The sequence below is a fragment of the Coregonus clupeaformis genome, unplaced genomic scaffold, assembly GCF_020615455.1.
Source record: "Coregonus clupeaformis isolate EN_2021a unplaced genomic scaffold, ASM2061545v1 scaf2877, whole genome shotgun sequence".
Taxonomy (NCBI): Eukaryota; Metazoa; Chordata; class Actinopteri; order Salmoniformes; family Salmonidae; genus Coregonus; species Coregonus clupeaformis.
In genome coordinates, this window is record NW_025536331.1 from 35237 (window position 1) to 61994 (window position 26758).

Genomic DNA, 26758 nt, shown 5'->3' on the forward strand with positions numbered 1-26758 from the left:
CTTAAACCTATTCCCTAATTTTCTTACAGATTTTCATGAATGAGCAACACATTTTCATCTCTCATGCTGGCACGATGGTATGGGATGAACAGTTTTCTCAGCCTGAAGAGGTAGCCATTCACATGCAGGTACTTTAGACATGTTCTTAACATTTGTAACTCAGACCTGTGTGTTTCAACTACTATCATTGCAGTGGCCTCCTCTTGCAATCCTCCCTATACCAGTCTTTCACTCCTATACTAGTGTATTATTCAAACTGACTCTTAAATGGATCCTGTCTTGTTCCTTAGTATGTGGATGAGGAGGTTCGGCAGCAGCCCTGTCTGGCTTTAATCCCTTGGTCTGGACCTCTGTGGGTTTCAAGCGCTGTAAGTCCATCCATTCTGATACTCTCTGGTCTTTAGACTGGTTTATGTAATTTAAACATAAACATGACGTTTTCTAAAGAACAATATATAAATACATGTCTGTAAACATATTTCCTATTTTTCTAACAGTCTGTAACACTGCAGCCAACATATTACCTTACCCATGCTGGGAGGATGCTGGTGAGAGAGCTGGCAGTGTTAAACACACAGGTATCCATGCAGATTATTAACCAATGCTCATCTGATCTAATAGGGATAATTAACCGTCAGTATCCACTTTGATAGTTGAATACTTTGATGTCTTTAAAGCTGTTCCCTTATTTTTACCAGATTTTCACGATGGAGCAGCCTATTTTCATCTGTTTCACTCCAGCTAGGAGGATGGTATGGGAGGAACTGTCTTCTCAAAATGAACAGGTAGCCATTCATATGCAGGTACCTCATAGGTTTCCTTAACCTTTAAACACAGACCTGTGTAGTTCAACTGCCAATTGTCTTAGAATCTATCTTTGCAGTGGCCTCCTCTTGCGATTCTCCCTATACCAGTCTGTCACTTCTATACCAGTCTCTCATTCAAACTGACTCTTAAATTGATCCATTCTGATACTCTCTGGTCTTTAGAGGATATTAAACATTAACATCAAGTCACTAGTTTTCTATAAAACAATATAATGAACATGTCTGTAAACATATTCCGTCTTCTTCATCTCCAAGCCCAAACCAGTCTACTATCTCACCCGTGCTGGGAGAATTCTGGTGAGAGAGCTGGCAGTGTTAAACACACAGGTAACCATTCACATTATTAACCAAAGCTCATCTGATCTTATAGGGAGAATTTCCTTAATTTGATGGCTTTACCCTATTCCCTCTTCTTTTCACAGACTTCCAAATTGGTTACTGAGGAGCCTACCTTTCACCTCACTGAAGCGGGGAGGCTAGTGCTTGACGAACTGTCAGCACCTTTAGATAGCCATTCACAGGTAGCCATTCACATTATTAGACAGTCATAGAGTATTAGTAATAGTACACATTAACATGTCCTCTATCTCCACAATTGTGTTTTTTATTAATCACAGAGAAACCTCTGAAATTAGGGGATGTCTTTGTTTTTCAGCCAAATAGTGAAGACTCTCGTTTTCCCTATGAGAAGTTGCAGCTGGTTGGGAACTGGGGTTCGTTTCATTTCCATTACTGGAAGATCCATTATGGACGAGTGCAGGTACTTCATACATATTCTTAACACTAATGAACACACCTGTATATTTTAACTCCCATTTGTCTCTGGGGTTTCTTTTGTATGTCTGGCCCTAATTGAAACGTAGGGGAAAGTTGTTATATCACTGCCAGTAATGATAGTCAAAACTGAAATCGCCTGCCAAATGATATAGAAATCTACAGTTAAAATATAGAGAAAGGTCTGCAGACTGAAGGCGTTTTTTCTTTTAGCAAAATGAAGAGGACTTGCATCACCTGTGCATTGTGAGGGGAGTGGAGAAACAGCTGTGGTGGAGCAGAGTCATTCAGGAAAAAATCCTGGACCCATGGGTGAGAGATTCTCAACTGATCTTTCATCTCAAATGCACCTGATTTGTGTCAAATGATGCACACAATATAGGGCTACTTATATTTCCTGGATGAAATGTAATGTTTCCCTGTGTCTCTTTTAAAGGGTCTTGTCCAGGTGGTCCTCACCAACAAGGAGCTGACTGGTATTAAGGTACAGTCAAACACTTTTTCACCCCCCAAAAATGGGAAGTGGCAAATGTCCATTTACCTGTTTCAATAAATGTTGACAGAAAATGAAATGAGACATTTGAATTTCTATCCTCATTTTTAGTTCCTTGGTAGAAGGATCTATGGACTCAGGTCCTGCCTTGTCAAGAGGAGGTCTGAGTTCACCTATTATGAGGATTCCCAGGTATAACTCGTTCTTTCTCTGCGCTAGGATTTATTTCAGTGTTTGGTTGAGGGGTTTTTAATATTGTGGTTTTCAATGTTGGGCTTACAGTGTCACATGTTGTGTGTTAAACAGCAGGTGGATATCTCCACCACAGTGGAGGGGTTCCAGGAGAGGGGGGATGAGATGACGTCGTATCAGTTCTCCACCTCTGACATCATCACCACCCCTCATGAAACGTTCTCTGGCTCCTCTCACCAGTTCCCCCAGGATTCTCCCCCTCCCCCTCCCCTTTCCCTTCCGATTCCCCTCCCAGTCCCCCTCCACCTTTCCACTCCACCCAGGACCAGGACCAGACCCCTGACAGCACTCCTCACGTAAAACTCTTTCTACAGTCAATAGCACTTTTTTCTTTGTTTTACTGACATTTGTACTTGTGTGTACAGGTGTGTGTCTAAGTGTCATTGTGTTCAAAACACAATGTTTTGGTATCGACAGGTTTGTATTGTCTGTCAAGGTCATGTTTTTAGGTCAAGATGAAAGTATTGTTATGATGTCACTGAATGTTTTGTCTGCTTTAGTTGATGTTGCAGGTGAAATGCAGTTTAGTAGAGTTGATGTTAATGTGATGTCTGCTTTAGGAGTTTGTGGAGGAGCAAAATAATGTTGCAGATGTGCCCCAGCTGTGGTGAGTTTGCTTTAATGTGTTCATCTATAGTAAAAACATTTGCTTTGAAATAATCTGCCCAATATTGTACTTATACAGAAGTAGGACCTTAATAACCTTTTACTGCAGTGGGCTAGATCAGGGTCACACAGTGTGTTTCTTAATAGTCTTAAACAAATCTACTTTGAAGCAAAAGTATACATTTCACACATATGGATATGGTCTTAAAAAAAGAAGACACCTTTACCATGTCAGATATAGAGTTGAAACACTTTCTATACGTTACCAGTCAAAAGTTTGGACACACCTACTCATTCCAGGTTAAAAAAAATATATATATATATATTGTAGAACAGGTTTCTTCAATTCCTGTCCTGGAGGGCCGAAACACTTCTGTTTTTTATTTCTACCTGGTAGTTAATTGCACTCACCTGGTGTCCCAGGTCTGAATTAGCCCCTGATTAGAAGGAGAGGATGAAAAACAGAGGTGTTTCGGCCCTCCAGGACCGGAATTGAAGAACCCTGTTGTAGAATAATAGTGAATACCTCAAAACTATGAAATAACACATATGGAATCATGTAGTAACAAATAAAGTGTTAAACAAATCAAAAAATTTCACTTTTGAGATTTTTCAAAGTAGCCACCCTTTGCCTTGAGGACAGCTTTCCACACTCATGGCATTCTCTCAACCAGCTTCATGAGGTAGTCACCTGGAATGCATTTCAATTAACAGGTGTGCCTACTTATAAGTTAATTTGTGGAATTTCTTTCCTTCTTAATGCGTTTGAGCCAATCAGTTGTGTTGTGACAAGGTAGGAATGGTATACAGAAGATAGCCCTATTTGGTAAAAGACCAAGTCCATATTATGGCAAGAACAGCTCAAATAAGTAAAGAGAAACGACAGTCCATCATTACTTTAAGACATGAAGGTCAGTCAATCCGGAACATTTCAAGAACTTTTAAAGTTTCTATGATGAAACTGGCTCTCAGGAGGACCGTCACAGAAAAGGAAGACCCAGAGTTACTTCTGCTGCAGAGGATAAGTTCATTAGAGTTAACTGCACCTCAGATTGCAGCCCAAATAAATGCTTCACGAAGTTCAAGTAACAGACACATCTCAACATCAACTGTTCAGAGGAGACTGCGTGAATCAGGCCTTCATGGTCGAATTGCTGCAAAGAAACCACTACTAAAGGACACCAATAAGAAGAAGAGACTTGCTTGGGCCAAGAAATACGAGCAATGGACATTAGACCGGTAGAAATCTGTCCTTTGGTCTGATTAGTCCAAATGTGAGATTTTTTGGTTCCAACCGCCGTGTCTTTGTGAGACGCAGAGTTGGTGAACGGATGATCTCCGCATGAATAGTTCCCACTGTGAAGCATGGAGGAGGAGGTGTGATGGTGTGGGGGTGCTTTGCTGGTGACACTGTCTTTGATTTATTTAGAATTCAAGGCACACTTAACCAGCATGGCTACCACAGCATTCTGCAGCGATACGCCATCCCATATGGTTTGCGCTTAGTGGGATTATCATTTGTTTTTCAACAGGACAATGACCCAACACACCTCCAGGCTCTGTAAGGGCTATTTGACCAAGATGGAGGGTGATGGAGTGCTGCATCAGATGACCTGGCCTCCACAATCACCCGACCTCAACCCAATTGAGATGGTTTGGGATGAGTTGGAGCGCAGAGTGAAGGAAAAGCAGCCAATAAGTGCACAGCATATGTGGGAACTCCTTCAAGACTGTTGGAAAAGCATTCCATGTGAAGCTGGTTGAGAGCATGCCAAGAGTGTGCAAAGCTGTCATCAAGGCAAAGGGTGGCTACTTTGAAGAATCTAAAATCTAAAATATATATTGATTTGTTTAACACTTTTTTGGTTAGTACATGATTCCATATGTGTTATTTCATAGTTTTGATGTCTTCACTGTTATTCTACAATGTAGAAAATAGTAAAAATAAAGAAAAACCCTTGAATGAGTAGGTGTGTCCAAACGTTGACTGGTACTGTACATCACAGAAGACTGAAATATAACAAAACCGTTTGACATAGAAAAACCAGATTTTCTGCATTTTTAAAAATCATTTTGATTAACTATGAAATTATGAAAAATATTAATATCATTACACCCATGAGGCCACTAGAGGGCGAGTTGGTCATTTGACTGCAGGAAAGGGTCTACTTTAAGCCAGTGTGCTACAGCAGGGAAATAATCCTGCAGCAACAGCAAATATGAATTATTATGTGGATTATAATTTTCATTTTTGTAGGGGTTGATAAATTTTTTGGGCAAATCAGTCTGACATTTCAAAGTGAAAATTACAAACTTTAAAAGCCTTTTTAAAACTAAAATACACTATAAGTTTAATTTCCTGCCGTGCAGGAAAATTCTCAGCAACAAAAGAGTGATCAAATGAAGGTCCTACATTGGTATGGTCTGTCTGAATCCTGCAGTTGTAACATAGGCTAACATAAGAGAGGATATCTTCATATCATGGCATTGATGTATGCTTTATCTCCTTATGTTGCACATGTGTTACTAAACATTTATATTTACAGGAGTTACTTTGGAAACCAAGGGACAACCAACTTCTCTCTGAGGCTGGCCGGTATCCGACATGCTATGGAGGTGTGAAATTGTGAATTTAGCACCTTTTGTATTTCATTTGATGAACATTTCTGGACTGTTTGTAAATGTATTGTCTTGTTCTCACAGGCTCTGACATCCTCAGACAGTACCTCCCTTAATTACCTCACCCACGCTGGGAGGATGGTGTTGAGCGGATTGTCCAAGCTCAACCAGCAGGTAACCATTCACATAATTGTACAGAGTTCATCAGACCAGATATACAGTATAGTTCCCACATAGATGTCATTTCAACGTCTAGTTTTGAGTTACATTTGGTTGAGTTGTCAACTAATGTGAATTCAATGTGAAATCAACAAAAACATTGACCATGTCATTGGATTTAGGTTGAAAGTTAGGTGAAAAAAAGACTAAATTCCCTTACGTTGATGACTTTTTTCAAATCCAATCAGTTTTCCACGTTGCTTTAACATCATCACATTACATTTTTTTGTTAAAATGACATAGAAACTACGTTGATACAACAAGTCTTTGCCCAGTGGGTTACCTTTAGGCAACAGTGATTCATAGGTTTTAGTTGAAAAGTTCCAATGTCTTACAAGCAAAACAATCAGAGACCCTCTGAATTACAGACCTGAATCTTTGATTTTATGATCTAAGTTTAAGGAATTGTATGATTGTTTTGTTTTGAGGATGTGAGGCAGTTTCAGCAGGCCTACGACCTCCTGGTGAACTTCATTAATGAGCCAGCAAACAGGGGAGCGACTAGAGCAAGAGATGGCTCTTGTAGGAGTAGGTTTACATGCAAGTTTGAGCGTTAGCTGCAGGCACAGTCTGCTCATCCAACATCTACTCAATGAGACTTTCTAAAGTGCTTGTCAATGAAGATTATGCAATTAGCGTATTTGTTTGACTTCAGATCGACCGCATCAACTTCGTGGATGTATTTTATGAATTCGTTCTACTAAGCCTTCTAGAAGGAAAAACATCTCTTCCTACATCTGTAAGTGGCCCTAAGAATGTAAACATCCTGTTGTTTATCTATCCTATCCACACTGTTGTATCAAGCCTGTAGACACTCACTCATGTCCCCTGTTCCTTCTCCAGAGGCCTGGTAGCTTCTTTTATCTGCTCATGGAAGTGATAATGAGGATTCACCCTCCTGGAGGAGCCTGGACAGAGGCTGCTTGGAACTTCTACCTCCTCATTAAGGTACATTCTCTCTCTCTCTCTCTCTCTCTCTCTCTCTCTCTCTCTCTCTCTCTCTCTCTCTCTCTCTCTCTCTCTCTCTCTCTCTCTCTCTCTCTCTCTCTCTCTCTCTCTCTCTCTCTCTATATATATATATATATATATATCCTGAGCTGTGTGTGATGGTTTGTTCATCATTATCTTTGTAGTTGGTCATTAAATAATAGTTGATGATGTGTCTGTTGTCGTCAGGGCCAGATGAAGGCGTGGCTGGACTCCATCTTCAACCTCGATGAGTCCATCTATGAAAGCCCACAGAGGCTCTCGGGGCAGGTGATGGGGAATCTAGAAATGCAGGTTGAGTTCCTCCTGTCCAGCCTGGATTAAGGGTCCCAAACTGAGCTGAGGATCACTAACACGAAATAAAGTTTTTTTGCATTTAAACATTATCTGTCAATCGTAAACTAACTTTACATAATGTGTGGGGGAGAGTGGGGTAAGTTGAGCCATTTTTTACATTCAGTATCACTCCGTCAAGGGAAATATAGTATTCTTTCTAACAAAGATATCTACATATATTTCAACTTGCCATTGGCTCAACCATTGGCTCAACTTACCCCAAGGCAAACATTTTGACTTTATTAGCCCACACAGCTATAATGATGCACTTTCATGCCAGGTTTAGGACCTCATATTAAAGCTTATAGAGACCCCAACTGATGTATAGAACAATCTTTACATTATCTACTTTGGTTTAGGTACAAGCATAATGAAACCTCTAACACAAAAAATTAATTTGACTTGGTGAAAATCTGTTTTTTGGACCTTACTTGCTTACCACTTTTTCTATGTGGTTTCTTTCTTCATAATAATAATATGCCATTTAGCAGACGCTTTTATCCAAAGCGACTTACAGTCATGTGTGCATACATTTTTACGTATGGGTGGTCCCGGGGATCAAACCCACTACCCTGACGTTACAAGCGCCATGCTCTACCAATTGAGCTACAGAGGACCCATGAAATGAAATGATGACCACACAAGAAGTAGATTAATGAAACTGGTTACAATTGACGGAGTCACCCATAATTCACCAAATGATATTGGCTCTGATGTGGACAAGGAGGAGAGGGCAGATCTGGTTTCAAAGGAGAACTCCTGTAGAAACTGTAGACACTGCATTATGCTATTTGGATAGCCGAGCAGAAAAGGTGAAAAATCTTTCGATGTGTCATAGAGCAAGGCATTTACCTCTAATTTGCTCTAGGGGCGCCGTACTACTATGGCTGACCCTGTAAAACAACACATTTCACTGTCTGCCCCTATCCGCTGTATGTGACAATAAAACATGGTTAATTGTATTTATTTCACTCCCTGAGCACATCGATTAAGGCAGTCCCCCGCACCTCTCTGATTCAGAGGGGTTGGGTTAAATGCGGAAGACACATTTCGGTTGAATGCATTCAGTTGTGCAACTGACTAGTTATCCCCCTTTCCCTTCCCAGTAACTCTAACAACAGTCCTGATGATTCCTCAATGCAGGTGCAACCGCTTGTCTCCCTCTAATGGTCATACACTACTATTACATGTTCTCATCTGCAGCTGGCCAATTTGATCTTTGCTGTTTTCCCCTCTGTGTCTCCCTGCTCCCGACCATTTTTAGAGGCGCCAAGAGCCATGGCATTTACAGTCAGCTGTTTAGGGATGATTTAGCCTCGCTGGAAGGTAGAATTTCAAGCAATGCAATTTACCATCCATTGTATTTTATGCTTACTGTATTTATATTGTATATTATGTATGTTGACCGTGTAAATTCCTCTGTCTGTATTCTGTCTGTATATTTGTCTATTGCTGGGTATGAGTAAATGTACTTGGTGAATAAGTACATTCTGATTCTGACGGTGAAATGATGGTGAAATGTATGTCAAGTGAAAGCATCCAATGGCCTATTACTCTTCTCTCACTGCTTTCCGACCTCCCTCTGAGATTCGAGGGTGAAAACGGATTATCACACATCTATCTCTATCTGAGAAACGTTCTATTGTAGGATAAAACAAATTAATGTAGCCTATAAAACATTTAAAACCCTGCAACATAATTGAATATATCAGTATTGTCAGATCAGTGGTTAACCTAACCCCAGGGAAGGGAGAAAGGAAGCAAGGAGGAAGGGATGCAATTGTAGGTGAGATTGGAAAAGATGGCGGAGGTGGAGGATGAAGTGGATTGTGAATCTAATGGCGGTAGAATCAAGGAGGATTGGAGTCTTTTTCAAAAAAATGGAAAATGGAGTAAAGTAGGGTACAGTGATGAGAACGTCCCTTTATATCTTGTAGGTGGAAGGTTTGTTAATGAGGAGCAGCTTATCCAAATACCAATCTTGAAGAATCCATTTGAGCTATTCAAACTGGTGGAGAGAGTGATGGGTAAAGTGAAGGATGTGAGGGTCATGAGAGGCGGGTTTGTTTCGATTCTTTGTACTTCTGCGGATCAGAAGGAACGTGTGTTGCGGCTCATCCCGATTTGAAAAGTTTGACGTGTCGTGTGTGTCTCTTCGGAACAGGGCACCCCTCAAGGGGGTAATATCTGGCGTCTCGTGGGAAGTCGATGTTAAAGAGATGAAAAATATTCCTGGAGTGATTGATGCACGTCGGATGAATTGAGTGGTGAATGATGAAAAAGTGAAGAGTTTATTTGTTCTTTTGTTTTTTGATATGGAGTCTCTCCCTATTCAAGTGCAGTTGGGGTATATAAACTACAAAGTCAGAGCATTTATCCCAAGACCAATGCAGTGTGATCACTGTAAAGCTTTTGGTCATGTGTCAAGGGTTTGCAGAAGGGAGAAACCGAGATGTCCAAGTTGTGGAAAATATCATTTAATGTGTTATAAAAGTGATGAAAAAGTGAAATGTTACAATTGTGGTGGGAACCATGAAGCCACGGTGAAAGAAAATGAGGAGGCCAAAGTTAGGGTTGTACAGAGCATTTCCTATGCAGCAGCGGTTAAAAGGGTTGAGGGTTTGAATGGTGCTCCTGAAGAGTCCATGGTGGCGGATAGGCCTTCAATGCAAGCTGCAGGGGTTGCCTTTCACCAAGATGATCCTGACATTTTAAAGGTTAAAAATGTGGACTTTGTGGCCTTTATTGCAATGGTGATTAATGGCACTACCAAGGTGGAGAAAATATAGAAATCATTGTGGTTGCGGCAATTTAATCCTCCAGAAACGACAGAACAAATAATGCAACAAATATTGTGGTTAAATTCAAATATACTAATTGACAAAAAAACTTTATTTTTTGACAGAATGTTTAAAAAAGGTATAATCTTCGTAAATGATATCATCGGTAGGACTGGTGGAGTTATGTCGCACATGCAGCTAACAAAAACATGTGGAAATGTCTGCTCTACCCAAAATTACAACCAAATAATTGCAGCCTTACCGCAAAAGTGGAAGAGGAAAGTGGAAGGGGGAGAAAGTAAGGAACTTGTCTGTCAGCCTTGCATTAAAGAACATAATTGGTTAAGGAAAACTGTGATAAATAAATAAGTATATCAGTTTCACTTAAGGACCAAAGGATTGACAGCCGTCCCATATAGATTGCAAAATAGTTGGGAAGAGATTTTTGACGTACCGATCCCATGGCATAGTGTTTATGAACTGACACGCAAAACGACACCGGATTCAAAAATTTGAATCTTTCAATTTAAATTATTATATAATATTCTTGCTACCAATATAATGTTATTTATATGGGGAATACAATCTTCCCAGCTCTGCAGATTTTGCTGTGAAGAGACAGAATCATTAGATCATTTGTTTTGGTTCTGTCCATTTGTAGCTTGTTTTTGGACACATGTCCAGGAATGGCTAAAGGATTGCAATATTTACCTGGAGCTAACCTTGCAGATAGCATTACTGGGTGATCTGAAAAGTCATAGTCAATCGATAAATAATATAATAATACTTTTAGCAAAAAAAATATTTTTAATTCACAATCTGTAGAAGCAATGAGAATAGTTTATGGACATAGTTTAGAGACTTGTCCCAAAGCCACTCCTGCATTTCCTTGGCTGTGTGCTTAGGGTCGATGTCCTGTTGGAAGGTGAACCTTCACCCCAGTCTGAGGTCCTGAGTGCTCTGGAGAAGGTTTTCATCAAGGATCCCTCAGTACTTTGTTCCGTTCATCTTTGCCTCGATCCTGACTAGTCTCCTAGTCCCTGCTGCTGAAAAACATCCCCACAGCATGATGCTGCCATCACCATGCTTCACCGTAGGGATGGTGCCAGGTTTCCTCCAGATGTGACGCTTGGCATTCAGGCCGAAGAGTTAAATCTTGGTTTCATCAGACCAGAGAATCTTGTTTCTCATGGTCTGAGAGTCTTTATGTGCCTTTTGGCAAACTCCAAGCGGGCAGTCATGTGCCTTTTACTGAGGAGTGGCTTCCGTCTGGCCACTCTACCATAAAGACCTGATTGGTGGAGTGCTGCAGAGACGGTTTACCTTCTGGAAGGTTCTCCCATCTCCACAGAGGAACTCTAGAGCTCAGTCAGAGTGACCATCGGGTTCTTGGTCACCTCCCTGACCAAGACGCTTCTCCCCTGATTGCTCAGTTTGGCCGGGCGGCCAGCTCTAGGAAGAGTCTTGGTGGTTCCAAACTTCTTCCATTTAAGAATGATGGATGCCACTGTGTTCTTGGTGACCTTCAATGCTGCAGAAATATTTTAGTACCCTTGCTCTGACATGCACTGTCAACTGTGGGACCTTATATAGACAGGTGTGTGCCTTTCCAAATCATGTCCAATCAATTGAATTTACCACAGGTGGACTCCAATCAAGTTGTAGAAACATCTCAAGGATGATCAATGGAAACATGATGCACCTGAGCTCAGTTTCGAGTCTCATAGCAAAAGGTCTGAATACTTATGTAAATAAGGTATTTCTGTTTTATATTTTTAATACATTTGCAAAAATTTCTAAAAAACCTATTTTCGCTTTGTCGTTATGGGGTATTGTGTGTAGATTGATTAGGATTGTTTTATTTAATCTATTTTAGAATAAGGCTGTAACGTAACAAAATGTGGAAAAAGTCTAGGGGTCTGAATACTTTCCGAAGGCATTGTATGTATGGCCAAGTTTCCTAACAGTCTTCCAAAATGCCTCTACCCGTATTTGAAGATTTTTCACACACACACACACACGCACACACACACACACACACACACACACACACACACACAGTTTTGTTACTTTGAATTCATGATTAAACATAATTTAAACAAAATGCACCGATATATCTGGATGATACTAGTACATTGTGTCCAAACTCAAATGGCAAAGTGTTTACATTGATACGTTATCATACTAGCTATACATACTCACACTTTCATACTCACATTCACACATGAACCCCACCTTCAACAGGTCTGATCACATACAAGGTCCCTGGTTTGGCCTCATCTCCCTCACACTGGAGAGGCAATTGAGTAGTCTACCTCCTTACATTAAACTAGGCATAGCTCCGGTGCTGATGTGCTCTCCAATTCTTGCCCCCCCACTGTTTATTCTCTACCTTTGTCTCTCTTGCACCTTATCTCTCTCTATTTTATCTGTTTCTATGTAGCCTATCTTCCTTGGTCATGCATGTCTGTGATAGAGACAGAGATAAGATTTTATGGGAGAGAACCCTGTTCTTAGACTTAAACCAGTACTGTAGAACATAACGTGTATATAATAAGTATAGTATTAATGGCAGTGTAGCCTAGGTTGCCTCTGGCTATGTCAGAGGGAATGTTTCTGTACTTGTATCAGTACATTTTAGGCTACTAACATAGACCTAACTATTATTGTAAATGTGTGTGTTTACCTTTTGTTATAATAACCTATTTTCAATACAAATGATAGGACTGACTGAAAAACTGACTTTATAGGCTCGGTTGTAATTAATTACATTTGAAAGCCCACAACAGCATTGCTGTTAGATAGCTCCATGTATTTAGTTACCTGTACGAAATTAATAATACCCTAAAACTTTTATTAGCTGTATTGCTAGCTTTATTCAAAATAGCACAACATACCTGCCAGGCTACAAGTCCGCTCTCCAGCGCTGCCTCTCTTTACGCGAAAATCGTCATGCAGACTTCATTGAGATTCCGCGCACTGGATAATTAATACTGAGGTATTAATTTGTGATACCTTACTAGGCTAAAAACTGCGTTTACTCGTTCATTCGTGTCCGTCAACCACTGAAAGCATAAATGTGCCAAACTTTGTCTTCCTCTTCTTATCCATTTGGTGGAATTTCAACCAGGCTCTGTCTTCTCTGCTTCCCACCTCTCCTTATGCACTTCTCAAATCTCACTCCCTCTCAGTCTCACAACAAGAGGATCATGGTGGTGTCTCGTTTCCCTTAGCAACCAGTTGCTATAGTAATATTCCTAGGTAATTCAAAGTGTTATAGTATGTTGATGATGACAATGAAGAGTCCAGATGAACCTAGGAATGAACCTAGGAATGAACCTAGGAATGAACCTTCCGTCTTCAAGAGAGCGAGAGTTGCACCCCTTCTCAAAAAACCAACACTCGATCCCACTGATGTCAACAACTACAGACCAGTATCCCTTCTTTCTTTTCTTTCCAAAACTATTGAGCGTGCCGTCTTTAGCCAACTCTCTTGCTATCTCTCTCAGAATGACCTTCTTGATCCAAACCAGTCAGGTTTCAGGACTGGTCATTCAACTGAGACTGCTCTTCTCTGTGTCACGGAGGCTCTCCGCACTGCTAAATCTAACTCTCTCTCCTCTGCTCTTGTCCTTCTAGACCTGTCTGCTGCCTTTGATACTGTGAACCATCAGATCCTCCTCTCCACCCTCTCCGAGCTGGGCATCTCCGGCGCGGCTCACTCCTGGATTGCGTCCTACCTGACCGGTCGCTCCTACCAAGTGGCGTGGCGAGAAGCTGTCTCCGCACCACGTGCTCTCACCACTGGTGTCCCCCAGGGCTCAGTTCTAGGCCCTCTCCTATTCTCCCTATACACCAAGTCACTTGGCTCTGTCATATCCTCACATGGCCTCTCCTATCATTGCTACGCTGACGATACACAACTAATCTTCTCCTTTCCCCCTTCTGATAACCAGGTGGCGAATCGCATCTCTGCATGTCTGGCAGACATATCAGTATGGATGACGGATCACCACCTCAAGCTGAACCTTGGCAAGACGGAGCTGCTCTTCCTCCCGGGGAAGGACTGCCCGTTCCATGATCTCGCCATCACGGTTGACAACTCCGTTGTGTCCTCCTCCCAGAGTGCGAAGAGCCTTGGCGTGACCCTGGACAATACCCTGTCGTTCTCCGCTAACATCAAGGCGGTGACCCGATCCTGCAGGTTCATGCTCTACAACATTTGGAGAGTACGACCCTGCCTTACACAGGAAGCGGCACAGGTCCTAATCCAGGCACTTGTCATCTCCCGTCTGGATTACTGCAACTCGCTGTTGGCTGGGCTCCCTGCCTGTGCCATTAAACCCCTACAACTCATCCAGAATGCCGCAGCCCGTCTGGTGTTCAACCTTCCCAAGTTCTCTCACGTCACCCCGCTCCTCCGCACACTCCACTGGCTTCCAGTTGAAGCTTGCATCTGTTACAAGACCATGGTGCTTGCCTATGGAGCTGTGAGGGGATCGGCACCTCTGTACCTTCAGGCTCTGATCAGTCCCTACACCCAACCGAGGGCATTGCGTTCATCCACCTCTGGCCTGCTGGCTCCCCTTCCTCTGCGGAAGCATAGTTCCCGCTCAGCCCAGTCAAAACTGTTCGCTGCTCTGGCACCCCAATGGTGGAACAAGCTCCCTCACGACGCCAGGACAGCGGAGTCACTCACCACCTTCCGGAGACATTTGAAACCCCACCTCTTTAAGGAATACCTGGGATAGGATAAAGTAATCCTTCTACCCCCCCCGCCCCCCCCTCTAAAAAATAAATAAAAATACAAATATTGTAAAGTGGTTATCCCACTGGCTATAGGGTGAATGCACCAATTTGTAAGTCGCTCTGGATAAGAGCGTCTGCTAAATAACGTAAATGTAAATGTAAAAATGAACGACCAAAATAGTTAGATTAGACTGGTTATTAAATCAAACACATTCATTTTACAATTATAGATCCCTAACCTCAGAAGAAACGTCTCTTATAAACATCTGTGTGCAGTTGCAGGTGGCAGCCTACTCAAAAATAGAGAGAAAATTCAGGAAAAAATATTAAATCCACTTTTTGCACAGTGCAAGGAGGTTCCTCATCATCTTAGCTGCTGCAAGTCTCGTATTTCCCAACATCTTTGCAGAAACTAGTCGTTTCTATGAGAAGTGTCTGTGGCCACTTGTAGAAGTAGCCTAAATGACATCACACAGTGTGACCAAAACAAAGATCTACACAAATGCAAGAGGCATTTCTCACTCAATACAAAAAGTGGATTTAATATTGTTAGGCTATACTGGCTTTGCACTGTGTTTGTGCTGTGTTCAATGAAATAGGCTACCAGAGAGAGGACTTGAGGATCTTTTAGTTAAATTATGTCCACTAGGCCTAATTACCCTGAATGTGTCTTTCCCCAGTATGGTCTTCCATACTGGGGAAAGGTATGGCAGTGGAGGTGTGGTGTCTAAGGAATTTGTGACTTTGCTAACGTTTGCAAATGGTATCTTGGAGGATGTTGATTCAGCTTAGGGAAGCATCTGGGGAGCAGTTTTATAGGGGCACCCCATAAAACAGAGGAAGTCTGTTGTGTGGAGTCATGGGATTGGTCTCTAGGGGAAACCACCCATATCATAGTAAAGATTATAAATATTTGGTTGAGACAAAGGAGGATAGAACAACATATTATTTTGGGTCGTTGTTCTCCAGATGCCTGCAGATGTCTGTAAACTTACGCTGAAATCTTGTGATATAAATAAACCTTTATAATCAAAGTACAGTGTAAGCGGACTCCTTGTTCTCACAGCAAAGATTAGCATCATAATTTTAGAAACAACAGAGGTATTGCAGTGGAGGCTCTGGTGGTTGAAAATAAACACTATCCCTCCACCCCCTCCTGCGGCAGAATCAGCACCCTTGCTTGTGGAGATTTTACTAGCAATGGAATGCTTTGATAAAGGATGACGGTATAGTAGGTAGCCTATTGTAAACTGTAACACATCTGACAAATTAGAGTAACATGCCATTTTATCAATAGGGACATCAAACTTGTGCAATAGAGTACAGACTGTTTGGTTTAACAACGTTTCCATAACTCCATACATAGGCTTTTTGTTTTGTTTTGAAATGTGTATGCCAGTAATAGCCTATGTTAATTTTATCACCAGCACTTTTGGAACCATACCACCAATGTAGCTATATAATCCAACCACCTTTATTCCTCAACCTGCCTTGATTCCCTTTGGTCAGAGTGATAACTGTCTTGATTCCTTTTGGTCAGAGTGACGACTGTCAATGCCTGCTGGAAGTTTCTAATTTTCACAGACTGACCAACCTTTTTAGATTGTTGGTCATGAAGATGTCCCTTTCTTAAAATGTTGTGGCTAAAGGAGGGTCGGGGAAGCGAACCCAGGTCACTGGCGTGAAAGACAAGCAGCCTACGCATTGTGCCAACAGGGTAAACCAACTTAATGAGAATTGTCTTGTGGCTCACTGGCCCTTATTAGCGAGGATCACTATACTGCCGCCCCCGAACGGGAAGGCACGTCCCCATGCTTCGACCCCTTTGACCACCAATATGTATCCTACAGTTTTTTAGAGAGACAATATCTTTGTGGGAGTCCTTCCTAATTAAAACCCTAACCAGCCGTAACATACGCATTAGATTTCTATTGTCTGCCATTTTCTGTCTTTTAGCCTCTAATTCGTTTTCTCTCCTGAAGAGGATTTGTGTTGGTCTACTGGTTTTCCTCAACATCCACCCTCTTTGGATTTCTTATTGTTGCCGGCTATACAGCCAGAGCTTGTGTGCTCGCCTAGGGTTTCTATGTTAGTCTATTTTGGGATTAGGGTTATGTTATGAAACGTGGGATACTACATTATAAATATGAATTATCCAAATTATCAATCAACTGTAAAAACGTTCAGATACTGTTTAACCAGCAGAGCAGAAGTGCCAAGAGATGAGAAGAGTAGGCTATCTCAGCTGATAAAAAATAAAAACAACTATTTGAATTGTGTTTGAGTTCCATGCATGTTTGTTGAACGCTTTGACACCTTGAAAGTGAAAGTGAGAGTGGTTCAGTGAGTGGGCTCGGCCTAGAACATCAGGGAGCTGATGAACGCAGGAACGAACGTTCCTTTTCAGAACCATGGAGAGCGCACTGTGCATGGTGGCGCAGTCCCTTCTTCTACTCCTACTTAGAGCCATATGTATATTCTAAATTATTCTACTCCTACTGCTCTCTAAACCATGGTTCATAGTTCACCATTTTATAAACTCCCAAATCATCTCCAAAATTCAACTGAATTGATATCACTGTTAAATGATTTTTAATCCGTTTGGTAAACATGTTCATCCCATTGTGACATTGCCAACCATGATGTATGGAAGCATTTGACGTATTAATGGTTCCCTATAAAACCCTGTAATTCTAAGAACGTGTCAGATGGTTTTGAACTCGGTCAAAATCACTGCAGTATGAAGGGCGATAATGAGTAGGCCTACATTCAGTACTTTGTTGACAGCGACCACGCTGAGATTCCTCCGCGAGCGGCCGCTTCTGTGTGCAGCTGGCCTGGTGCTTGCGACCGGTTCGGCTGTCTACTTTTATAGAAAATATTACGGCGTCGGTGAGGATGAACCGGCCACCGTGGAGAGCGTGTACCGTGTTGTCACGGTTGAGGAGGGTAAATTTACAGATTTTACAATGTCTAAATAGCAATACATACTGTTTATAGTACGGACTGAAACTATATTTAGCCATCATCATGTCATCATTTGAGTCCCAAATGGCACCCTATACCCTATTCCCTATTTTTTTTTACCAGGGCCAATAGTTATATGGTCAAAAGGCTCTGGTCAATAGTAGTTCACTAAATAGGGAATATGGTGCCATTTAGGACTCAAATAATGACATTTACGTCATTTCGCAGACGCTCTTATCCAGTGCGACTTACATTATATATTTTTTCATACCCCCTGTGGGAATAGAACCCACAACCCTGGCGTTTCAAACACCATGCTCTATCAACTGAGCTACATCCCATAATGACATAATGATGGCTAGCAAAGCCCAGAGGAGATTTGATATGTTTTACAGTGTAGCCCTAGATGCTATGGAATTCCACTATTAACAACAACAAACGATCATGCTCCTCTGAAACCAAACCTTTGCTTTAGGTTTAATTGAACATATTGGTACATTATGCAGACACATAAATACAATGTGATATCACACAATATAAAATACAAATAAAATATAAGATCGGCCTAACTACATGGACAGATGTCTGGTGTCTTGCAGTATTTCTTAAACTTAGAGAAAATAATCCTTTATTGTTTATTCATAAAGATCATGAGCCCACCCTGGACCAGGAGGACCCAGTCCTTGTTCAGGTAATAATGTAGGCCTATCAATAGTCTGATTACCGGTCTGTTACTACTCTCTTGCTAATTCCATCGTGGCAATGTGATATTTGCATAACAATCCAATAAGGTTGTGGGGAGAAAGCTGAAACAGACTGGCACCCAGGCTATAACAATACTGCTTCTGTAGCAGGATTGGTTCAATAACAATCTGACATTCAAACTGTAATTTTACTCACTCGAAAATTGATCCTTAGTTTGTAGATGAGGAGGTTCGGCAGCGGCCCTGTCTGGCTTTAATCCCTTGGTCTGGACCTCTGTGGGTTTCAAGCGCTGTAAGTCCATCCATTCTGATACTCTCTGGTCTTTAGACTGGTTTATGTAACTTAAACATAAACATGACGTTTTCTAAAGAACAATATAGAAATACATGTCTGTAAACATATTTCCTGTTTTTCTAATAGTCTGTAACACTGCAGCCAACTTATTACCTTACCCATGCTGGGAGGATGCTGGTGAGAGAGCTGGCAGTGTTAAACCCACAGGTAACCATGCAGATTATTGGACAAAGCTAATCTGATCTAATAGGCAGGATTACTTTCAGTATCCACTATGGTAGTGGGATACTTTGATGTCCTTAAACCTATTCCCTAATTTTCTTACAGATTTTCATGAATGAGCAACACATTTTCATCTCTCATGCTGGCACGATGGTATGGGATGAACAGTTTTCTCAGCCTGAAGAGGTAGCCATTCACATGCAGGTACTTTAGACATGTTCTTAACATTTGTAACTCAGACCTGTGTGTTTCAACTACTATCATTGCAGTGGCCTCCTCTTGCAATCCTCCCTATACCAGTCTTTCACTCCTATACTAGTGTATTATTCAAACTGACTCTTAAATGGATCCTGTCTTGTTCCTTAGTATGTGGATGAGGAGGTTCGGCAGCAGCCCTGTCTGGCTTTAATCCCTTGGTCTGGACCTCTGTGGGTTTCAAGCGCTGTAAGTCCATCCATTCTGATACTCTCTGGTCTTTAGACTGGTTTATGTAATTTAAACATAAACATGACGTTTTCTAAAGAACAATATATAAATACATGTCTGTAAACATATTTCCTATTTTTCTAACAGTCTGTAACACTGCAGCCAACATATTACCTTACCCATGCTGGGAGGATGCTGGTGAGAGAGCTGGCAGTGTTAAACACACAGGTATCCATGCAGATTATTAACCAATGCTCATCTGATCTAATAGGGATAATTAACCGTCAGTATCCACTTTGATAGTTGAATACTTTGATGTCTTTAAAGCTGTTCCCTTATTTTTACCAGATTTTCACGATGGAGCAGCCTATTTTCATCTGTTTCACTCCAGCTAGGAGGATGGTATGGGAGGAACTGTCTTCTCAAAATGAACAGGTAGCCATTCATATGCAGGTACCTCATAGGTTTCCTTAACCTTTAAACACAGACCTGTGTAGTTCAACTGCCAATTGTCTTAGAATCTATCTTTGCAGTGGCCTCCTCTTGCGATTCTCCCTATACCAGTCTGTCACTTCTATACCAGTCTCTCATTCAAACTGACTCTTAAATTGATCCTGTCTTTTTCCTTAGTATGTGGATGAGGAGGTTGGGCAGTGGCCCTGTCTGGCTATAATCCCTTGGTCTGGACCCTTGTATGTTCCTGTCTCTGTAAGTCTATTCATTCTGATACTCTCTGGTCTTTAGAGGATATTAAACATTAAACATCAAGTCACTAGTTTTCTATAAAACAATATAATGAACATGTCTGTAAACATATTCTGTCTTCTTCATCTCCAAGCCCAAACCAGTCTACTATCTCACCCGTGCTGGGAGAATTCTGGTGAGAGAGCTGGCAGTGTTAAACACACAGGTAACCATTCACATTATTAACCAAAGCTCATCTGATCTTATAGGGAGAATTTCCTTAATTTGATGGCTTTACCCTATTCCCTCTTCTTTTCACAGACTTCCAAATTGGTTACTGAGGAGCCTACCTTTCACCTCACTGAAGCGGGGAGGCTAGTGCTTGACGAACTGTCAGCACCTTTAGATAGCCATTCACAGGTAGCCATTCACATTATTAGACAGTCATAGAGTATTAGTAATAGTACACATTAACATGTCCTCTATCTCCACAATTGTGTTTTTTATTAATCACAGAGAAACCTCTGAAATTAGGGGATGTCTTTGTTTTTCAGCCAAATAGTGAAGACTCTCGTTTTCCCTATGAGAAGTTGCAGCTGGTTGGGAACTGGGGTTCGTTTCATTTCCATTACTGGAAGATCCATTATGGACGAGTGCAGGTACTTCATACATATTCTTAACACTAATGAACACACCTGTATATTTTAACTCCCATTTGTCTCTGGGGTTTCTTTTGTATGTCTGGCCCTAATTGAAACGCAGGGGAAAGTTGTTATATCACTGCCAGTAATGATAGTCAAAACTGAAATCGCCTGCCAAATGATATAGAAATCTACAGTTAAAATATAGAGAAAGGTCTGCAGACTGAAGGCGTTTTTTCTTTTAGCAAAATGAAGAGGACTTGCATCACCTGTGCATTGTGAGGGGAGTGGAGAAACAGCTGTGGTGGAGCAGAGTCATTCAGGAAAAAATCCTGGACCCATGGGTGAGAGATTCTCAACTGATCTTTCATCTCAAATGCACCTGATTTGTGTCAAATGATGCACACAATATAGGGCTACTTATATTTCCTGGATGAAATGTAATGTTTTCCTGTGTCTCTTTTAAAGGGTCTTGTCCAGGTGGTCCTCACCAACAAGGAGCTGACTGGTATTAAGGTACAGTCAAACACTTTTTCACCCCCACAAAAATGGGAAGTGGCAAATGTCCATTTACCTGTTTCAATAAATATTGACAGAAAATGAAATGAGACATTTGAATTTCTATCCTCATTTTTAGTTCCTTGGTAGAAGGATCTATGGACTCAGGTCCTGCCTTGTCAAGAGGAGGTCTGAGTTCACCTATTATGAGGATGCCCAGGTATAACTCGTTGTTTCTCTGTGCTAGGATTTATTTCAGTGTTTGGTTGAGGGGTTTTTAATATTGTGGTTTTCAATGTTGGGCTTACAGTGTCACATGTTGTGTGTTAAACAGCAGGTGGATATCTCCACCACAGTGGAGGGGTTCCAGGAGAGGGGGGATGAGATGACGTCGTATCAGTTCTCCACCTCTGACATCATCACCACCCCTCATGAACCGTTCTCTGGCTCCTCTCACCAGTTCCCCCAGGATTCTCCCCCTCCCCCTCCCCCTTTCCCTTCCGATTCCCCTCCCAGTCCCCCTCCACCTTTCCACTCCACCCAGGACCAGGACCAGACCCCTGACAGCACTCCTCACGTAAAACTCTTTCTACAGTCAATAGCACTTTTTTCTTTGTTTTACTGACATTTGTACTTGTGTGTACAGGTGTGTGTCTAAGTGTCATTGTGTTCAAAACACAATGTTTTGGTATCGACAGGTTTGTATTGTCTGTCAAGGGTCAAGTTTTTAGGTCAAGATGAAAGTATTGTTATGATGTCACTGAATGTTTTGTCTGCTTTAGTTGATGTTGCAGGTGAAATGCAGTTTAGTAGAGTTGATGTTAATGTGATGTCTGCTTTAGGAGTTTGTGGAGGAGCAAAATAATGTTGCAGATGTGCCCCAGCTGTGGTGAGTTTGCTTTAATGTGTTCATCTATAGTAAAAACATTTGCTTTGAAATAATCTGCCCAATATTGTACTTATACAGAAGTAGGACCTTAATAACCTTTTACTGCAGTGGGCTAGATCAGGGTCACACAGTGTGTTTCTTAATAGTCTTAAACAAATCTACTTTGAAGCAAAAGTATACATTTCACACATATGGACATGGTCTTAAAAAAAGAAGACACCTTTACCATGTCAGATATAAAGTTGAAACACTTTCTATACGGTACCAGTCAAAAGTTTGGACACACCTACTCATTCCAGGTTTTAAAAAAAAATTATAATCTATATTGTAGAACAGGTTTCTTCAATTCCGGTCCTGGAGGGCCGAAACACTTCTGTTTTTTATTTCTACCTGGTAGTTAATTGCACTCACCTGGTGTCCCAGGTCTGAATTAGCCCCTGATTAGAAGGAGAGGATGAAAAACAGAGGTGTTTCGGCCCTCCAGGACCGGAATTGAAGAACCCTGTTGTAGAATAATAGTGAATACCTCAAAACTATGAAATAACACATATGGAATCATGTAGTAACAAATAAAGTGTTAAACAAATCAAAAAATTTCACTTTTGAGATTTTTCAAAGTAGCCACCCTTTGCCTTGAGGACAGCTTTCCACACTCATGGCATTCTCTCAACCAGCTTCATGAGGTAGTCACCTGGAATGCATTTCAATTAACAGGTGTGCCTACTTATAAGTTAATTTGTGGAATTTCTTTCCTTCTTAATGCGTTTGAGCCAATCAGTTGTGTTGTGACAAGGTAGGAATGGTATACAGAAGATAGCCCTATTTGGTAAAAGACCAAGTCCATATTATGGCAAGAACAGCTCAAATAAGTAAAGAGAAACGACAGTCCATCATTACTTTAAGACATGAAGGTCAGTCAATCCGGAACATTTCAAGAAATTTTAAAGTTTCTTCAAGTGCAGTCGCAAAAACCATCAAGCACTATGATGAAACTGGCTCTCAGGAGGACCGTCACAGAAAAGGAAGACCCAGAGTTACTTCTGCTGCAGAGGATAAGTTCATTAGAGTTAACTGCACCTCAGATTGCAGCCCAAATAAATGCTTCACAAAGTTCAAGTAACAGACACATCTCAACATCAACTGTTCAGAGGAGACTGCGTGAATCAGGCCTTCATGGTCGAATTGCTGCAAAGAAACCACTACTAAAGGACACCAATAAGAAGAAGAGACTTGCTTGGGCCAAGAAATACGAGCAATGGACATTAGACCGGTAGAAATCTGTCCTTTGGTCTGATTAGTCCAAATGTGAGATTTTTTGGTTCCAACCGCCGTGTCTTTGTGAGACGCAGAGTTGGTGAACGGATGATCTCCGCATGAATAGTTCCCACTGTGAAGCATGGAGGAGGAGGTGTGATGGTGTGGGGGTGCTTTGCTGGTGACACTGTCTTTGATTTATTTAGAATTCAAGGCACACTTAACCAGCATGGCTACCACAGCATTCTGCAGCGATACGCCATCCCATATGGTTTGCGCTTAGTGGGATTATCATTTGTTTTTCAACAGGACAATGACCCAACACACCTCCAGGCTCTGTAAGGGCTATTTGACCAAGATGGAGGGTGATGGAGTGCTGCATCAGATGACCTGGCCTCCACAATCACCCGACCTCAACCCAATTGAGATGGTTTGGGATGAGTTGGAGCGCAGAGTGAAGGAAAAGCAGCCAATAAGTGCACAGCATATGTGGGAACTCCTTCAAGACTGTTGGAAAAGCATTCCATGTGAAGCTGGTTGAGAGCATGCCAAGAGTGTGCAAAGCTGTCATCAAGGCAAAGGGTGGCTACTTTGAAGAATCTAAAATCTAAAATATATATTGATTTGTTTAACATTTTTGGTTAGTACATGATTCCATATGTGTTATTTCATAGTTTTGATGTCTTCACTTTTATTCTACAATGTAGAAAATAGTAAAAATTAAGAAAAACCCTTGAATGAGTAGGTGTGTCCAAACGTTGACTGGTACTGTACATCACAGAAGACTGAAATATAACAAAACCGTTTGACATAGAAAAACCAGATTTTCTGCATTTAAAAAAATCATTTTGATTAACTATGAAATTATGAAAAAGATTAATATCATTACACCCATGAGGCCACTCGAGGGCGAGTTGGTCATTTGACTGCAGGAAAGGGTCTACTTTAAACCAGTGTGCTACAGCAGGGAAATAATCCTGCAGCAACAGCAAATATGAATTATTATGTGGATTATAATTTTCATTTTTGTAGGGGTTGATACATTTTTTGGGCAAATCAGTCTGACATTTCAAAGTGAAAATTACAAACTTTAAAAGCCTTTTTAAAACTAAAATACACTATAAGTTTAATTTCCTGCCGTGCAGGAAAATTCTCAGCAACAAAAGAGTGATCAAATGAAGGTCCTACATTGGTATGGTCTGTCTGAATCCTGCAGTTGTAACATAGGCTAACATAAGAGGATATCTTCATATCATGGCATTGATGTATGCTTTATCTCCTTATGTTGCACATGTGTTACTAAACATTTATATTTACAGGAGTTACTTTGGAAACCAAGGGACAACCAACTTCTCTCTGAGGCTGGCGGTATCCGACATGCTATGGAGGTGTGAAATTGTGAATTTAGCACCTTTTTGTATTTCATTTGATGAACATTTCTGGACTATTTGTAAATGTATTGTCTTGTTCTCACAGGCTCTGACATCCTCAGACAGTACCTCCCTTAATTACCTCACCCACGCTGGGAGGATGGTGTTGAGCGGATTGTCCAAGCTCAACCAGCAGGTAACCATTCACATAATTGTACAGAGTTCATCAGACCAGATATACAGTATAGTTCCCACATAGATGTCATTTCAACGTCTAGTTTTGAGTTACATTTGGTTGAGTTGTCAACTAATGTGAATTCAATGTGAAATCAACAAAAACATTGACCATGTCATTGGATTTAGGTTAAAAGTTAGGTGAAAAAAGACTAAATTCCCTTACGTTGATGACTTTTTTCAAATCCAATCAGTTTTCCACGTTGCTTTAACATCATCACATTACATTTTTTTGTTAAAATGACATAGAAACTACGTTGATACAACAAGTCTTTGCCCAGTGGGTTACCTTTAGGCAACAGTGATTCATAGGTTTTAGTTGAAAAGTTCCAATGTCTTACAAGCAAAACAATCAGAGACCCTCTGAATTACAGACCTGAATCTTTGATTTTATGATCTAAGTTTAAGGAATTGTATGATTGTTTTGTTTTGAGGATGTGAGGCAGTTTCAGCAGGCCTACGACCTCCTGGTGAACTTCATTAATGAGCCAGCAAACAGGGGAGCGACTAGAGCAAGAGATGGCTCTTGTAGGAGTAGGTTTACATGCAAGTTTGAGCGTTAGCTGCAGGCACAGTCTGCTCATCCAACATCTACTCAATGAGACTTTCTAAAGTGCTTGTCAATGAAGATTATGCAATTAGCGTATTTGTTTGACTTCAGATCGACCGCATCAACTTCGTGGATGTATTTTATGAATTCGTTCTACTAAGCCTTCTAGAAGGAAAAACATCTCTTCCTACATCTGTAAGTGGCCCTAAGAATGTAAACATCCTGTTGTTTATCTATCCTATCCACACTGTTGTATCAAGCCTGTAGACACTCACTCATGTCCCCTGTTCCTTCTCCAGAGGCCTGGTAGCTTCTTTTATCTGCTCATGGAAGTGATAAAGAGGATTCACCCTCCTGGAGGAGCCTGGACAGAGGCTGCTTGGAACTTCTACCTCCTCATTAAGGTACATTTCTCTCTCTCTCTCTCTCTCTCTCTCTCTCTCTCTCTCTCTCTCTCTCTCTCTCTCTCTCTCTCTCTCTCTCTCTCTATATATATATATATATATATCCTGAGCTGTGTGTGATGGTTTGTTCATCATTATCTTTGTGGTTGGTCATTAAATAATAGTTGATGATGTGTCTGTTGTCGTCAGGGCCAGATGAAGGCGTGGCTGGACTCCATCTTCAACCTCGATGAGTCCATCTATGAAAGCCCACAGAGGCTCTCGGGGCAGGTGATGGGGAATCTAGAAATGCAGGTTGAGTTCCTCCTGTCCAGCCTGGATTAAGGGTCCCAAACTGAGCTGAGGATCACTAACACAAAATAAAGTTTTTTGCATTTAAACATTATCTGTCAATCGTAAACTAACTTTACATAATGTGTGGGGGAGAGTGGGGTAAGTTGAGCCATTTTTTTACATTCAGTATCACTCCGTCAAGGGAAATATAGTATTCTTTCTAACAAAGATATCTACATATATTTCAACTTGCCATTGGCTCAACCATTGGCTCAACTTACCCCAAGGCAAACATTTTGACTTTATTAGCCCACACAGCTATAATGATGCACTTTCATGCCAGGTTTAGGACCTCATATTAAAGCTTATAGAGACCCCAACTGATGTATAGAACAATCTTTACATTATCTACTTTGGTTTAGGTACAAGCATAATGAAACCTCTAACACAAAAAATTAATTTGACTTGGTGAAAATCTGTTTTTGGACCTTACTTGCTTACCACTTTTTCTATGTGGTTTCTTTCTTCATAATAATAATATGCCATTTAGCAGACGCTTTTATCCAAAGCGACTTACAGTCATGTGTGCATACATTTTTACGTATGGGTGGTCCCGGGATCAAACCCACTACCCTGGCGTTACAAGCGCCATGCTCTACCAATTGAGCTACAGAGGACCCATGAAATGAAATGATGACCACACAA

The 26758-nt window shown here is 41.1% G+C and overlaps 2 protein-coding genes across 3 annotated transcripts; both read left to right on the forward strand.

The window, feature by feature from the left end:
* The first annotated feature begins 339 nt into the window (after positions 1 to 339).
* LOC121556895 lies at positions 340 to 7121 on the forward strand. The gene is made up of 15 exons (XM_045219901.1): positions 340 to 368; positions 498 to 578; positions 1250 to 1348; positions 1483 to 1587; positions 1815 to 1913; positions 2038 to 2085; positions 2206 to 2286; positions 2423 to 2429; positions 2527 to 2642; positions 2907 to 2953; positions 5499 to 5568; positions 5656 to 5745; positions 6446 to 6529; positions 6634 to 6738; positions 6967 to 7121. The coding sequence occupies exons 2-15, from the start codon at positions 543 to 545 to the stop codon at positions 7099 to 7101; spliced, it is 1122 nt and encodes a 373-aa protein (XP_045075836.1). The 5' UTR covers positions 340 to 368; positions 498 to 542; the 3' UTR covers positions 7102 to 7121.
* A 17473-nt stretch (positions 7122 to 24594) lies between these two features.
* LOC121548063 lies at positions 24595 to 26216 on the forward strand. 2 transcript variants are annotated; one of them, XM_045219902.1, is made up of 5 exons: positions 24595 to 24610; positions 24699 to 24788; positions 25488 to 25571; positions 25676 to 25780; positions 25970 to 26216. In XM_045219902.1, the coding sequence occupies exons 1-5, from the start codon at positions 24605 to 24607 to the stop codon at positions 26102 to 26104; spliced, it is 420 nt and encodes a 139-aa protein (XP_045075837.1). In that variant the 5' UTR covers positions 24595 to 24604; the 3' UTR covers positions 26105 to 26216. The 2 variants fall into 2 exon arrangements, with proteins under 2 accessions (XP_045075837.1, XP_045075838.1); XM_045219903.1 differs by lacking the exons at positions 24595 to 24610; positions 24699 to 24788 and adding an exon at positions 25335 to 25360.
* Positions 26217 to 26758: the final 542 nt, after the last annotated feature.